Source organism: Anabas testudineus, chromosome 21 (assembly GCF_900324465.2).
Source record: "Anabas testudineus chromosome 21, fAnaTes1.2, whole genome shotgun sequence".
NCBI classification, from domain to species: domain Eukaryota; kingdom Metazoa; phylum Chordata; class Actinopteri; order Anabantiformes; family Anabantidae; genus Anabas; species Anabas testudineus.
The window spans coordinates 21508212-21525095 of record NC_046629.1 but is presented as its reverse complement, the minus strand read 5'-3'; the positions used below and the strand labels follow the sequence as shown (position 1 = coordinate 21525095).

The window sequence follows — 16884 nt, the reverse complement described above, 5'->3', positions numbered from 1 at the left end:
TTAGCTGGTGGACACATCACGGGATTTGAATCAACCTGCTGTGTGTGAGGGAAGATGTGTACCCATCAGTTCTGCAAAGCTGAAATGAAAAGAGATCTGCTGCGAAACCGCAGAGCTGCACTTTGAACAGAGTGGGATCAAAACATCGGCTGATTCTTCATAAAATCCCGGAGCCAGAAGAAATAAGCCAAGGTCGTGGAAGTGAATAATAATCGGGACATCACCTCATGTCGCGCCGGTTCCACTGCCCTCACCTCCGCTCTCCAAGCAGCTCCGATCGATCTCAACTTGAAACTTAAAGCTTATTGCTCTTGTGCAACGCGTAAAGAAACAAAATGGTCCTGTAACTTACTGCAGCTGGCTGCCTTCGGTTCCTGTAGGATGAAAGTCCCGCATCAGATTTCGAAATAATGTGAAGCGGTGGAGAGAAAATCCCAGGCGGGCGAACCAGGCGTCGCGCCGTGTCCCTGATGTCTTGCCGTCGGTCAACACCGAGCGCAGCGACTGAGCAGACGGGAGAACCGGAGGTCTGGACTGACTTCTGCGCAGCGACACTCGCGGTGCTCAGGATGGACGCGCGTCCGCCGGCAGCGGCGCTGGATGGCGCCGCGCTGCCACCTGGCGGCCGCACACCGACGCTGCACCCCAACTTGAGGACGTTCTGTTGAGTCGCTTCATCTTCAGAGTTACTCCAGCTTTCAAACCAATGGAGCAAGAAGTATGTTTCTGTCTGTGATGATTTGTAGATGATTGAACAGAACTGACTAAAATTAACAAAACGTTAGATTCAGTGATGTCTGGTCTAAGTGATTGGTGTAATAAAGTGACAATCAATCAAATGCATCTTCTTATTACTTAATAATCATACTTTTAATATTCATTAGGCTTTATGGAAAGTATTTTATTTTTACAGTTGCTTCTCTTCTCTTCTCCTCTTTTTCTTTTTTATTTCTTCTTTGTTTCTTCCTGGTGTGGCTGTTAACCTGCCACATGATGGCACTATCCTCTCATGCGCTCCAAAGAGCTTTCAAGAGCAACAAGGACTTGGACAAACCGTGGACCGAGAATTTTCTTAATCTCTGATGTTTTTTAAATCCATGTCCTCTATATGATATGCTCTATTTCCAGTTTTGATCTGATGTGAACCTGTAATCTGCTTCACACATAAATGATTTGAGTGACATCACATTAAATTATAATGGTTGCTTTTCTTTAATGGGAACATTGATTCCCACTTCAAGGCAGAAACGGGCATGAATGAAAGTGAGCTTGTTTTTCAAGCATACATTAGTTAATTTGCTGTTTTATTTTCTGAACAGAGATTCATCAGAATATTAAATAAACATTTCCCACAACCCAGTCAGTCTGCGCCCCTGTGCCTGCTGCGTAATCACCGTAAGAAAAGTGTATATATCGGTCTGTGGACACCACCTGTACATGCTCAGAGGCTGCAGCCCTTTACGGCTTCAGAGAGAAAAAAAGTTTTCATGTCAGTCGGTCAAAATTCATTGTTGCCTGTCCAGCCAATCATAGTTTTTGACGACACAAAAGAGGCTAAAGTTGGAGTATAAAAGGTGTGCGATAAAGTATGATGCCTATCAGTGTGCGCCATTAATCCAAACGCAGTTGAGTTACGCATCCGGTTCAGCACGCACCAAGAGATCGTTTTTTCTAAATCAAGCTTCAGTCCTTATAGAAAATGCATCTGTCTCAGATTGTGTTGTATTTTAGTTTGCTGATTGCTTTGGGTCCAGTAGTACTGAGTGAGCAGGAGACGCACCAGCAGGTCTCCGCCACCAGCCCAGAAGAAACGGACCAGTGCGCTACCTGCGAGGTCCGAGAGCACATTAAGACCATGAGATTAAACGCGATAAAATCTCAGATTCTGAGCAAACTGCGAATGAAGGAAGCTCCAAATATCAGCCGAGAGGTCGTAAAGCAGCTTCTGCCCAGAGCGCCGCCGCTGCAGCAGCTCCTCGACCAGTACGACGTCCTGGGGGATGACAACAGGGATGTGGTCATGGAGGAGGACGATGAGCATGTCACCACGGAGACAATAATGATGATGGCAACTGAACGTAAGTTTTTATTTCGCTTTGTTTTGCACCATGAAAAGGACGCGCTCAGCTTGGCCAAAATAGATTTTACGCATGAGCCAGAGCGCACGAGAGACTATAAATAGGCTTAATTCTGGCAGCACGTAGCTTGACATTCCTTTACCAGGTTTTATTACTGGAAATGTGGGTTTACAAATATGAATATAATTGCAAATTGAATTTTGTAATAAACTTTATTAGCCCACTTAATGAGTGCAGATGTTGTTCCGTGGATTTTTAAGTACACCAGTTTGGTTTTATCTGAAAATACCAATCCCACACGATCAGCTACTATAGAGAGCCCTCTCTGTCTCTCCGTGTCTTCTTCCAGCTGAGTCCATGGTCCAGGTGGATGGGGAACCGAGGTGCTGCTTTTTCACCATCACGCAGAAGTATCAGGCCAGTCGCATAGTGCGGGCGCAGCTCTGGGTGTATTTGCGCCCGGCGGCCGAGTCGAGCACCGTGTTCCTGCAAATCTCCCGCCTCATGCCGGTCACAGAGGGGAACAGGCTCATACGGATCCGCTCACTGAAGATCGACGTGAGTGCCGGCGTCGGCTCTTGGCAAAGTATAGACGTCAAACAAGTGTTGACCGTGTGGCTGCGGCAGCCGGAGACCAACCGGGGCATCGAGATTAACGCCTTCGATTCGAGGGGAAATGACTTGGCCGTGACCTCCGCAGAGCCAGGAGAGGATGGACTGGTGAGCTGACTTTACTTCACATTTAACCAAACGCTGTGGTCAAGCATTTACTTTAAGAGGCAGTTAAAGTAAAGGTGCAGGAGTTAAAATGGAAGATACATGGTTGTGATTTCATTATCCAAGATTCCACTATTTACTGTGTAGAAAGGCTTTGCAGAATCAGCAGGTGGTTATACATTCATGCATGTCACTGTTAGAAGAAGGCATCTAAGGCAGTTAAAAAACACTTTTGAAATCAGTTAATCAGCACAGACTCCATGTAGGCGCACACCTACATTTGGACATATGCCCAGTCCACAACAAGCTCAAATCTTACTGCTTGATTACATAAAGGTTCACCTGCTTCGCATTCTTTAAAGTATCCTGTGTGACTGTGCAAATCAGAGTAATTGCCTACACACACACACACACACACACACACACACACACACACACACACTGCTACTATCAATAACAAACACATATCACATGGCTCAAATGCTGGCACCAGACTTGGAAGCAATTAGAATACCTAGGCGGCTGTGGTTAACCAACCGTCAGATGATTTAATTTCTCCAAGTTTCATAATATTATCATGCCATGTTTGAAAACCAGCGTCAAAGGTCATCAGCAGTAGATGAAAGGATGTAAATTGAATGCTGTAATATGTGTCTCTTTTAGCAAACTGGCTGTTTCCAAAGCATTAACACACTCTGTCATTTCAGCAACCATTTATGGAGGTGAAGATCTCAGAGAGCCCCAGGAGAGCCAGGAGAGACACAGGTCTGGACTGTGATGAGAACTCTCCAGAGTCCCGCTGCTGCCGCTACCCGCTCACTGTGGACTTTGAGCGCTTTGGCTGGGACTGGATTATTGCCCCAAAGCGCTACAAAGCCAACTACTGCTCTGGGGAGTGTGAGAACTTGCACTTGCAGAAGTACCCGCACACCCACCTGGTGAACAAAGCCAACCCCAGAGGAACCGCGGGCCCCTGCTGTACCCCCACCAAGATGTCGCCCATCAACATGCTCTACTTTAACCGCAAAGAGCAGATCATCTACGGCAAGATCCCCTCCATGGTGGTGGATCGCTGTGGATGCTCCTGAGTCGGTACAAAGACCCTGGCGAGAGGAAAGGGAGGGCGGAGGGGCTGCAGCTTCCGCCGTGCCTTCTTCACAGTTGTTGACACAACCAATCCACAAGTTCCAATGCTTTCCTGCAGAACATGCAATAGAACCAGAGTAGAGGCCACAGACAGCCTGACGTTCCCACAGGGCAGCGTTTTCACAACTGGCATAGCTCTTACTTTTCTTTCTTCCAGTGAAATTTTAGCCATAGAGGCTTGAAATCAGATGAGTGCAGGAACACACATACACACATGCTGGACCTTGGAGTGAATGTAAGACAGAAATGATCAGTTATCCAAAAAAAATCATTTTTTATTTTCCTTTGTCTCAGCGTTCTGTGCTCTGTGCATTTAAATGCAACTATGCCATCAAATTATACTCATATGCCATCTGCTCCACTCCAATCGTAACCAACCTCCAACCTATTAGACGTTTTGCTAAGCTATATGTTTGTGATAATCACTTTTTGAGTTGTGTTTTCAGAGTGAAACCAGGAATCCTCAAGGACTTTTTGAAAGGGCTTGGAAAAACACAACTGGAAACTGTTTAGAGTGATAGATCACACTGGTTTAACATGCTTTAGTGCGTGTAAGTCCAGAGGAGTCAATCGAAAGATGGAAACTGGCAGCACAGCCACCCCCTCTTAATGACTGCCATTTATAAAAGGCAAAGAAAAATTGCAAAGTTAACTAATTTGGGAAATTAGGCACAGTTTTATCTTTCCTATATGGGTTTTAATTTTATATTTATTTAACAATGCTTAAAACTAGGGAATAAAAAACCCTTGCCAGTGGTGATTAGGTGCTTGATTACTCATGAGATCCAACGGACACAAAAGTGTTCCACCAGAGTGAAGTACCACTTTTGGCCTCGACAGGTTTTCACATACTCCATCACACATACACCTAGAGACACACCAGCAGTCTTGCTCAATCGCAATCTTAACTATCCAACAAAAGAGCCTGACACTTGAATTATTCTGATTGTAAATTCACAGAACTGGACAGAAGGACTTGAACTGAAGGCACAATGAATGCAGCCTACAGATGAAAATGTGTTTATGACGGAGCTAATGCATTGTTAAGATGTATGAATGTTGAGATCATGTTTAAACTCTGTCTTACGAACAACACAGTTTGCACTATGGCACACCAATAAAAAGAATTGGTTGCTACAAAAGTTGTAAAGACTGATTTTGATATGTTTGCTAATTTGTATTGTATTCATATGCTGTTGTTTCCATTAGGAGTTGCCTTTCTGAACCACTGTTAGTAAATGTATAAAACCATAATCTATCAAAACAAAATGTAATACAGCAACTCTATATACTTGTTTTAACAAATAAACCTTCTAGCTTGTTTACTGAGTTCTGTCACTTGGAGTAATTCCCTCTACAAATTACACTTCACAGGAAGCCAGTGAGCTTATTTGCAATAAATCTGAACTCTAACGTTATAATCTAGCATTTGACTTCTGCTGAGTTAGACTTCATATAAATACAAGTTACACACCATGTACAGTAAAATGAACATTTGCTAAAAGTTCCAAAGAGGATATTGCGGCCACAACCATACTACTTTTAATACTAGTTTATCAACAGACCTTGCTTAGTGCCCATTCTGTAAGCTTGATGCTTCACTATCACAATACAGCATCTTTATGTCTTCAATACACTGTGATGTGTGCAGAAGACACGGAAAAGTGGAGATCTTGTGTGTATCTGGCTACACCTTCCCATTCTATCACCATAGGTTTTTTTTATCACAAATGTGACTCGGCCCAATTTCCCTGACTTTGCTTTTTTCCAGTGAAGGGATGTTGAAAGTGTTGCAGTCTAATGAGAGGATGTGAACTCTGGCACGCTTTGACAGCATGACCTATTCGACTGATGGCCTCATTGAGGCCTGACTTCCGCCCAGTAGAGGGCGAATTGAGCACTGCCCCCGAGAGCCACTTCCTTTCCTGCTGAGAGCTGGAAAGCTGCCATGAAGATCGGCCACAGCGGAGTGCAGACCCCGCATAGAGTGGTTCCACAGAAGCTCTTTTTCCTGGGTGGAAAGGATTTCAGACTCTACACTTGGTGTAAGGTTCATTTCTTTCTGTAAATGAAAGAATGAAAGAACACTCATTCTTCATGTTTATTACCTAAATACCTTCCAGTATGAGCTTGATTAGTTATTGGAGAGTTAACGACACAGAACAGAAACACTTTACAACGTGTAATCTCTGTTCCTACAAGTGTACTCTTTCCAGCTGCAGTTTGACAGTGGTCTTCAACATTTCCATATGTTTAAATTCATGTTGTAGATATTAACATTAAAATAGCTTTCACTCCTCCTAATTATCCAGCTGAATGTAACATTAAATCTCAGTAATTCTCCACTTCTTTATACAGCAAACAGCATAAAAGAACAAGAAGATGGAATAGAGTCAAGCCTAATGAAAATTACTAGTATTTTCTCTGTATGTAAAGACACAGTCGTAAACAGCCTGCACCTATATGAGCTGTTCCGATTCGCTAATGTTTAATATGCCCAGGTGCATCGTTTCATTCTCCAGCAGTGTGCTGCTGTCTGCCTGTGGTTGGGAAACATTTTGACTGAGCATCACTACATCTGTCAAGAGTCAAACCCTGGAGAACTGTATCTGCCAGCGGAATTCCACCTCTGACAGGTGAGGAAGTTAAAGTGAGAGAACGGGAAGGAGGATGTTAGGGGGTGAAGGAGTAGTCCAAGACAGCTGGAGACCACGTTACTGAACAGGATTCCTGTTGTGTAAATTAATAGAAATTGAATGGACAGAACCTGTAATCGTCTTCAAGTCATCACTAATACTGTAAATGATGATAAATGATGTGTGATACTGCTGTTTTATAATAAAATGAAAAAGAATTCTGTTTTTTTAATTGTGGCACCGCACAACAAAAGGTGGATTTTAATCATTTTGCCCATTATCTGCAGTGAAACAAAACTTAGTATAAACTATAAAGTATAAAAACTCTTACTAGAAAAACTGTGATACACAGTTAATATCTTCCATAGGGACTTATTTTCTAAGAAAAATGAAGACTATTAAGATTATCCAGAGTAAACTCTGCTGTATTGCATTGATCACATTAACACAATACTAATATTCTAAACCTTAAAGGTTAATCTCCAGCTGTGCTATCAGGCTGTATTTAGGTACGGTTGTGTATAGAGCATAATGGTCAGCTCAGCGTGCTGATATTTAAATAATTAAAACTAATTTATATGTCCTAACTTTGTATTAGTTTTACCTGTTACCAGTGCTTGGTTGGTGGATGAGTTTCAGTTTCAATGAATTAATAAACCTGGTATTTCAGGGCAGCTCATATAGTTCTGCTGATTCAATCACAGCATTCATTCTGACAATAATTACCTTCACCTAACCTGTTGTTTCTCTCCCAAGCACATGAGCACATAGGATGTGTGCCTCTCTCCCTTGTGCCTTCTATCCTTCTTCCAGGTCCTCGTCATGGGAGGAAGCTGAATGTTCCAGGTCCTATTGGCTGGTTGTACCAGGAAGCTGCATTGTCCCTGATCATGTTTTGTCTGTTGCTTGTTACAGTCTACTATCCTCTTCTCTTTCTACTGTCCACTCACCCAAACCTCTCAAGGTCTCTACCTACCAATCATTAGGATACATTGTTTGTTAACCACAATTGTCGGCACACAATTTAGAATCAGTCCACAAAGTAGATGTTGAGAATGTTAAGTGAAAATTTGACCTGCTGGTGACAGGTTACTGACCATCAGTCATCAGTTGTCCTTCCTTGGACAAGTGGTGAATTAACAGGATCGTGGGCTTTGGGCTCCCAAGGACCATTGCTGACACTGCTGAAAATGGTGTGAGAACACACAGTACACATACATCCCTTCACTGGAAAAAAGCAAAGTCAGGGAAATTGGGCCGAGTCACATTTGTGATAAAAAAAACCTATGGTGATAGAATGGGAAGGTGTAGCCAGGTACACACAAGATCTCCACTTTTCCGTGTCTTCTGCACACATCACAGTGTATTGAAGACATAAAGATGCTGTATTGTGATAGTGAAGCATCAAGCTTACAGAATGGGCACTAAGCAAGGTCTGTTGATAAACTAGTATTAAAAGTAGTATGGTTGTGGCCGCAATATCCTCTTTGAAACTTTTAGCAAATGTTCATTTTACTGTACATGGTGTGTAACTTGTATTTATATGAAGTCTAACTCAGCAGAAGTCAAATGCTAGATTATAACGTTAGAGTTCATACATCCCTCTTTATTTATTAACTCTATTAATCACTGATGGGATTAATAGAGTTTGTTGAATCCTGAAGGGGCTGTGTTACTGCAGACCAGTCAGCGTGCCAAGGGTGTCTTAATGTCTTAATGACTGATCAGTGTATCCAACAGAGTTATACAACAGTCAGTAGTAAAGTGGCTAAAATGACATTTTAAAAATGAAGACATAATTAAAGGGGTATAAATAAATGACAGGAAATATTAAGACAATAACAGACAATAAAAGATGGAAGTGCTGTAGTATACTACTTACAGTATGAAATGAAATTGAACAGAATAGCATTATACTAGAATATCTGTATTATTTCTAAATTGAAGTGTATGTTTTTTTAAATCTACTGTCTCTTTCTCTGCATGTATAATCATAAATAGGCTAGATAGACTAATGTACACAACCTCAGTGCAACAAACTGATTGCACCTGTAATTACACTCACTGCAAAACAAACTTTTATGAAAGGAACCTGTGAACCACATGAAGAGGAATTACCCGAACAAGTAAAAAGTAGGGAGATTACAGGGTACAATAGGATCAGTGCACTACTGAACATCAGCTGAAACACAGCTGCAGCAGTGGTTTGGAGGAAGCGGCACAAGGATTATCTGTTAAAATTTATGTTTTAGTGATCAGACACCACATGGAGTCACCCACTATCAATGGCATCCATGAATACAAAAAAACCAAACAAAATATAATTGACAATTAAGTGGTGTAGTGACTCTTGTAACTGATGGTTCTTATTATAAACTTTTCTTTATAGTTTTCTGTTTTTCAATTTTAATCAATTCAGTTTTAGAGAGAGTGTACACAGTTTTGTTTTGTACTGTACCAGAGAAACTGCAAATCTCTAATAAAATCAGGAGGCCTTTCAAGAAATGCGAGATGTATGAGTGGAGATGTGTGATTATCCCAGATGCTGTGGTCAGGGTATAATGACCAGAATAAAAAAATCCTTAATCTTAACTGAGATGTGAAAATGAGAAATCCTACAGGCCAGTGATGGTGAGGGGTAAGACGACCTTATCTATCAAATTAATTGTTGAATCTCTTACACAAGACCATTCAACCATGTATATTTTGTACAGTTTACAGGCGTATAATAATCACATCCATTAAGACATCCAGAGACTTGCTCTAACCAGTCTACTAAAATTCAATTCATGAAGGCCAAAGCTAGATGGACAGTGATTGATGGCACCATTATCCAAAAGGAACATTTCTATCTCTCCAGATTCTACAGCGAAGTCTCAACATTTCCCCACATCTGGACGAAGGAAGAGGATGCCCTGTCCTGGACAACGGGTGGGGAGAGAAAGGGGCTTGCCAGGTGCATCCAAAAACATCTGGAGCCTTTAACAGATGTGCAAACCATAGCATCTGGAGAAGTGTATTTGCTGATAGATTGCTTTGTGGCAAAGGTCTTCCCTGACAACAAACATTGTTCAGGAGTGATGACAGATCAAGTTGTAAAAACACAAAGGAATTGAAGAAAACTTGTCCACAAGACTTGATGAAATCCTGATTAACCTAAACAATGCAATTAGGTGCTGAAATTATTTTTTTGATATGTGGGATGCAAGAGATTGCCTAGGCAATTAAAACTACAGCCTCTGCTGTTGGACAATAAACATGGATGATTCCTACCATAGCTTGATTCCAAACATCTGAATCACTGCACACACCTGAGATTTGCACAACGATTGCAAAAAGGTCTGGGGTTTTGCCTGTTTGGAAAAACAAGCATCCCAATCAGAGGTTTGGGTGGGATTACAAATGAGAATCTTCCTACATGTTATCAAGCCATATTTGTGAAATATAGCAACAGGTAAGTGCCATAAAAATAGCAGTGACCACAGATGACATGCAGCTGTGCTGGTTGTTATAAATACAGATCCAAATACAGTTTCTTTGGCAACTAAATAAAATAGTGGGTGGGATTAATGAGTCAGTCATCAATGATTAGTTGGGTCATAACAACCTCATAGGGCACCAGAATATCAGTTTGGTCCTGTTTTTTTCCTCTACACTTTATAGAACTGATTTACACAATAACCCCTTGAATGCTAATAAATTCTGCCTGAAGCTGGCTGATCATTATCTATCTATCTATCTATCTATCTATCTATCTATCTATCTATCTATCTATCTATCTATCTATCTATCTATCTATCTATCTATCTATCTATCTATCTATCTATCTATCTATCTATCTATCTATCTATCTATCATACATGTCTTATTCCATAAAAAACATACTTGTCAGAGTAATACAAAGAATCCAATGTCCATCTGACCATTGACTTATACACTGTGCTCTTAGGAAGCCATCATATGAGAGCCTGATTTTAAAGATCCAAATTGTAATCACTTAAACAACCAGCAGAGGATGATCACCTCAGGCCAGATTGACAGGTTGTTTGTGAAGATCTCTCCTGGGTTTACAGAAAGCAATGAAAAGCAATAAAATCAGCCAGTCTGGGACAAGATAAGGGCCAGATGGCCAGATGCTGAACATTACCTGTCTTCACTTCTCCAGTGATTTATCCTTTCCGTCTGCACTCTGCTTGCTTTTTCACTTAGGGATGAGGAATCACTGTTCCTACCCTAAAACTGACAGTTGCCTTTGGGAAGCTATTCCATGATTAATGGCTTTCAAAAGCTACTGGAAGTTTGGAGAGAGGTGTTCACTCCAGATATCTTTACAGGATTCTTCAACGTCAGTGTTTGTTTGCAAGTGGGGGGGGTTAGGTGACAAGCAAGAAATGTGGCTTTAAGCCATCCGAGGTCCAAGGCAGCGAAGCATTGCCTCTCTGGAGAAAAAGAGTTGACAGTGATGAAGAATAGATGTTCCTCTAAAGAGACTAAGGGAGGGCAGATTATGGAAACCTGCTGTCTCCTGATGATATGCCTATGCTCTTAACACAGACGGATGTAGAGTAGTGTCAGGTATGTGTCAAGAAAGCTGGACAGGTTTTGACATCTCCGAAATAACATTTATGGTACATTTTTACAGATTACTGCACACAATTAATTTTACAAGAAGCTTGGTTGAGTGGCATTCATGTGTAAGTAGACGTAGGGCTCATATATAAATCCAGACTGGCTGAACACAAGGCTGACATTTATTGACATAGAAGGAAATCCAATTTTTAAAAAAATGTTTCACTATGTTTATTTGAAAGATTGACCATGTTTATTTCTAGGTTTGATTCACCTGATGCCGAAAACATCACATCCTACAGGGTTTTAGCTAAAGCAAATATTCCTTGAAAGCAGAGATTTTGTGAGCCATTTACTCTTGCAGTTTTAATTTAAAGGTGGTGTTTTGGTCCTGCTGAAAGTTTCTCTTTTATTTAATGGCTTAAAATGTATCCCTCACAGCAGCATGTCTTGATGTCGACATTTGCTGTGGGAATTGCTGACAAGTGATTAAAAATTAAAAAGAGTAGACTTGATGGCCCCATTGTGGATGCCTTTGACCCATGAAATTAAACGTGGTGTGGCTGTAAATTCTCCAGCAGTTGAAAAGCTGTGGCTTTTTAACACCCATCACAATCGTGTATGCCTGAAGCCCATAAAAACTAAAAGGCTCTTCAGTGGTTGGAACAGTACGCAGTCACAGCAAGACATCGCCACCAATTACCAGTGAAATAACACAAAAACTCAGATGCAGCTCAGATTTTATAGTCACTTCCATATGGAACATGGTACAGTTCATAGTTTTAAGATGTTTGCTTAAGTCCTTCTGTGAAGTGAGGTGATGATAGTAAATGCTGTGGTTTAGTGACAGATTTCATGGCTATTTTATTTCAAATAAAAATGACCTACATTTAAAATAATTCATTAGAGATTCACTTACACTGATGAACTCACAGACAATAAACGTGTAATCTATTACCAGGTAGAGTCAGATTTTTTTAAAGGAAAACCCACTCACTCTAATTTATTAATTTATTATTATATTATATAATTTATTATACTTAGTTTCAAGTTATTAATTTATTTAAATACTTTATCTTTTAAAAACATCTAATTCTCTGATGGTATCCTTTTGTGGTAGAGTATTATGCAGCATTTGTAGTAAACAAATGACCTAAAAAAATGAAAAAAAAAACAAAACAAACCCAAACATACTTCTATAAATATAATTGTGCTGTTGTTGTTTCTAGATCATATTTTTCTATTGGTTTTATCAGATCAGAGTTAGATCTAGAAGGCTGACTGATGCGTGTAGTAAATAATCTAGTCTTGGTTCAGTGTGTTTGTATTGCATCTTTCCTTATTTGATACCAAGCCTTGAAGAGCTGGACACTCATTTTAAACTTGACTTCACAACATTTTTTTCTTAACTTACGCTCCAAAAGGTGTTTTCATGTGCAGATGTGCACACGTTTCAGATGCTATGAAAGCCTCCTGTGAGTCAGACCCACCGAACACCACGTTTAACACTTTTAAAGGTTTTGGAGCGAGGCTCACCCTTCTAACCAATCAGAGAATGGCTTTGGCGGAGCAGAGTGGATTCATTTGAATCTAATGGTAGCTTTAAGTGGATATTCAGTATGAAAGGTGCAGCATTGTGTATGTCACTAGTGACTCTATCAGAGCTGCTTCCTACATGGAAGGTCATTTAAAAAAAGATCAATTTCAAGCAAAATTAAATGATCAATTTAGCTATAAAATAGCTAATGCTAAAGGCCTACCAGACCTTTGTCATCATGTAAACAAAAATTAACGTCTATATATATTTATAGAACTGTCTCAGTTTGGTGTTTAGAGTGCAAAATCAGTTAAATAGAGTTTGGCCAGTTTTTTCCTATTTTGTAATAGCAAGGACATGATAGCACAAATCATTTGTGCTAGCTTGACATATAGCAACTTAGCATAAAGTTAGTGGGCAGACAGAACATTAGCTACACAGCATTTTACTGATGTTCCCCCGCAGCAGTTTTGGATCATGCGCATAAATGTTGATATCATATTTTGGATTCTGGCCATTGGAATAGTAACTTTAGTAAACAAAATGTAATTTCAGTCATTTTGGAAAACAAAAAGGGACACTGGTTTGTTCTAGCTAATGTTAAAGAGTAAAACCTATAAATGATGAGACAAAATTTAAGAGACGTTGAGTTTCCTTAAAATAGGATAGAAAATGAATTCCTAACAGCATAGTAAGTTACTGAATAGCTGGCGGAGACCAAAATAGAGGTAAAAAAGAGAGTTACACTTACATTCATCAGATGGCTGGAACAGCGACTCCAAGTGTTGATCTTACTTAGCATCTGCCAGATGTATCAATAATTAATGTATTGTTATTGTTGTTGTTGTTATTGTTGTTGTTGTTGTATTATGTATGATAGGGATTGTAATACTGCACAGTATGTCAGTCTGGGTATCTACTCTTTAAAAGAATTCTGCCATCAGCTGGACAGAAAAGACTATGAATGAGCCCAAAGGCTGCAAAGTTGTTCAGTAGCTAAGACCCTGCACAGCTATCAAAAAGGTTCAGTGAAAATACATTTCATCCACTCTCTTATCACATTATCACAACATGTCACTGTACAAAAGCAGACGACTGGGAAGTGGCAATCATGCTAAATCTCTGTCGATCAATGTTGTGCAGTGGAATTTCAAATTTGGGACATTATTTGTAGGCAAAAGGTAAAAATCTAGTTTTAACCTTTTTCCGTTTTCTATTTTATGATGCCTTCATTACTATATTTGCATGTATGTATTCCTATTGGGCGAGAGGGATTTGTAGACCTGGATGAAGGTATTCAAGTAGGAAAGTGCTGCTGAGTTGACCACTCTGATGTATCAAACCAGTATCAGCCCACTAGTTGCCCTCCCCCTCACCTGCCGACTAGCACCACCAGCGGTTTGACATTTTTGGTTTGCACCAAAGCAAAATATTGGGTTAATTGGTTCTGACATTCATTCTCAAACATTTAACAGAGGTACCTTTAGCATGAGTACACTGCTTGAAAAGATGGTGCATGACAGTCCCACAGATTCTGTTGAATCATACTGACTTGAAGATTCATTGTTTTTAATATGCGATAATGTCCTCATTTGACGACAAAATTCAAAAGTGTGACGTTTTGTATTCATGCATTCCAACAGGGACATAAAAATGTTGTCTTTCTCCTCATCTAGTGTCATGTTGCTAAACAGAAGCAGATGGTGCTTGTAGCCTTCACTGGCCAGGTACTTTATATGACTACTTCTTGTAACAGTTCCAAAAAATGGAGTGGGAAAGGGGTTAATTACAGTTCATGTTGTTTTATTTTGGATTTGATGACTCTGTTAAAGTACATGGTTACTTCTGGGTTGTGAGAGTGGTGTACAGTTGCCCTGGCTGCTGAATATAATCTGAAACGCAGTAGCTCTGCACATTAGGGCAGTAATAGGAGAACATATAACTATCTAGATGACGCTGTATGTGAAACGAGTGTTCTTGTAATGAGGTTTTGATATTCAACATATTCAACATTCAATGCATTCCCAAACTGTTGTTTTTCCAATCTTCATTTGGCTTTAATCATTAGCAAATACCTCAGTTTGGTTGCAGAAAATGTCAAAAAGAGTGCAACAGGTGGTTTAAAATGCAGCTGGCAAAATGAACTGTTGCTGACCTTTCAAACATTGTGGTCACATGTTCAAAAGATGATCATCAGTTAATCCTACCCAATTACTCTGATATGCCCCTTGGGTGCCGAAGGCAGCATGTACAGAGTAGATTCTGCTGCTGCTGCACGCATTTATGGACACAAGCACCTGAGGAGCACATACCCAAGTTTAAAACAACAGTCCACGCAGGAGTAAGGGGCAAAAAGCTGAGAGGAGGAGGGTGACTGAAAGCGCAGGGGTCCTCAACGGCATTTATCCCCTTCCCAGAGGCACTTTGCAGACTGCTGGCCCTGCAGCAATGCTGAAGCCATCTGTGGGTTGTCTCAGCAGAGGCCACGTAAAACAAGACGTGTGCTGTGGTTTGACCTTTCATGGTCCTAACTATAATATTATGATAAGATGAGCGATCAGATTGCACTTTTCCCTCTGGTGGAATTCAGTGTCCATATGAGAAGGTGATGAGTGAAAATGAGTGAAGCTGTCACCGTCAATACTTCTGTATTGATAAAAGTGAATCATTTTTAAAATACCACACATTCATTATATTCACCAACAGACTTGCTGATAAAGAAATTGATGAAAAAAAAACAAAAAACTTTAAGAATTGCCAGTCCCCTTGTTTTTAGTTGTTAAGCACAGCCTGTTTGAGTTAGTTTCCCCCACAGGAAAGCTCAAGCAACATTTAACACCAGAATGATGCACTAACAGACTAATGTCTTTAGGAAGTGGCACTACTACAAGATGTACACGAACAGTGTCAAGTATTTGTTCGACTTTGTGGTTGAAATTACAGTGCAAATCTCTAAAGCACTTAATGCAGCCGGGGTTAATATACAACTATCTGTCAATACTAAAGGCCGACCAGCTGGCTCTAATTGAGGGAAAAGAATTATGGGTAGTAGCTGGCACAGTGTACATCTCTGGCTTGGAGGTGCCACAATACAGCTTAGGGGTAAGACACTGTGGCTTTTGGACAGAAATCAAGCTAAGGAGTCTGATATCTATTTGCTGTTTGAGGGATGCTAATCCAATCCAGTTGCTAATCCAATAAAATACAAGCTATGTAAGAAATCAATCTACAAAACAAACAAAATAATAGCTGCAAACTGATACCTGCATATGAACAAAATTGCCAAAGGCAAAATCCAATTTTCTATTGTTCAAATTGTTTATTTCAGTTAAGACAGTGGTACTTTTAAGTATCACAACGCTGTATGCTCGTTTTCAATAATCAGCTGACAAAACTAGGGTTCAAATTAGAAATTTTTTTCTGTTGCACAGAACTCAATAAGTAACGAAGTTGGCCGTGAACACGGCATAAAATTAAACTGTACTCTTATGATCACTGAGAGAGGATTCACTTGCTGTAATTAGTCCTGTTCATGCTGGCCACGTAGAGACTGCCTCCTGAAACCCCCTTAATAGAAGTGATGGCAACCAACATCCACAGTCCTTGTTCTGTGAAATTATGTATTCAAATGTGTATCTAAAGCTCCTATGAGGGTTAGGCAGTCAGAGTTCATTCAATTAGGATATCTTCCAAATTTTAAGCTTTTTTAGTTTAAAGCCTCCAACTCCAATCTGGACTGAGTTGCCATGGATAGACTATAACAAAAAGAAGGAAGATTGTAACTGCAACTTCTGAAATGATCTATTGAGGGTGACTAGTTTCGTGGGATGGAGCTTTATATTGTTTTCAAATGAACTTTTAAAATACATTTTTGTACAGTTGAAGGACTGTGGCCCCCATCACTTACACAGGAAGCTTCTTTTGCAGGGACATGTTAAAGGCCAGTTTTAAAACTAATTACATAGTAAAACGTGTTTAAGTGTTCATATGAGCACCTCAAGACAGACTTGAAAACCGTGAACCTGTCCTTTAATTTGTGTCATGGAAAGCAGTGAGTAGCTTCTCATTTCTTAAACAAGCATGTCAGAAGACACATCCTGCGATTGTGGAAAAGATGTTAGTGCCTAGTGCCTACTGTACAAGCCTGTGGGGACAGTGCTATGATGTGGGGTTGCTGCAGTTGGTCAGGTCTAGGTTCAGC

General features: G+C 40.2%; 1 protein-coding gene across 1 annotated transcript; it reads left to right on the top strand.

Annotated features, from left to right (window-relative positions):
* The first annotated feature begins 1615 nt into the window (after positions 1–1615).
* On the top strand, positions 1616–5250 carry mstnb (myostatin b). Its single transcript, XM_026375707.1, has 3 exons — positions 1616–2078; positions 2428–2798; positions 3503–5250. Exons 1-3 carry the CDS (start codon positions 1700–1702, stop codon positions 3881–3883), a joined length of 1131 nt encoding a protein of 376 aa, XP_026231492.1. The 5' UTR covers positions 1616–1699; the 3' UTR covers positions 3884–5250.
* Positions 5251–16884: the final 11634 nt, after the last annotated feature.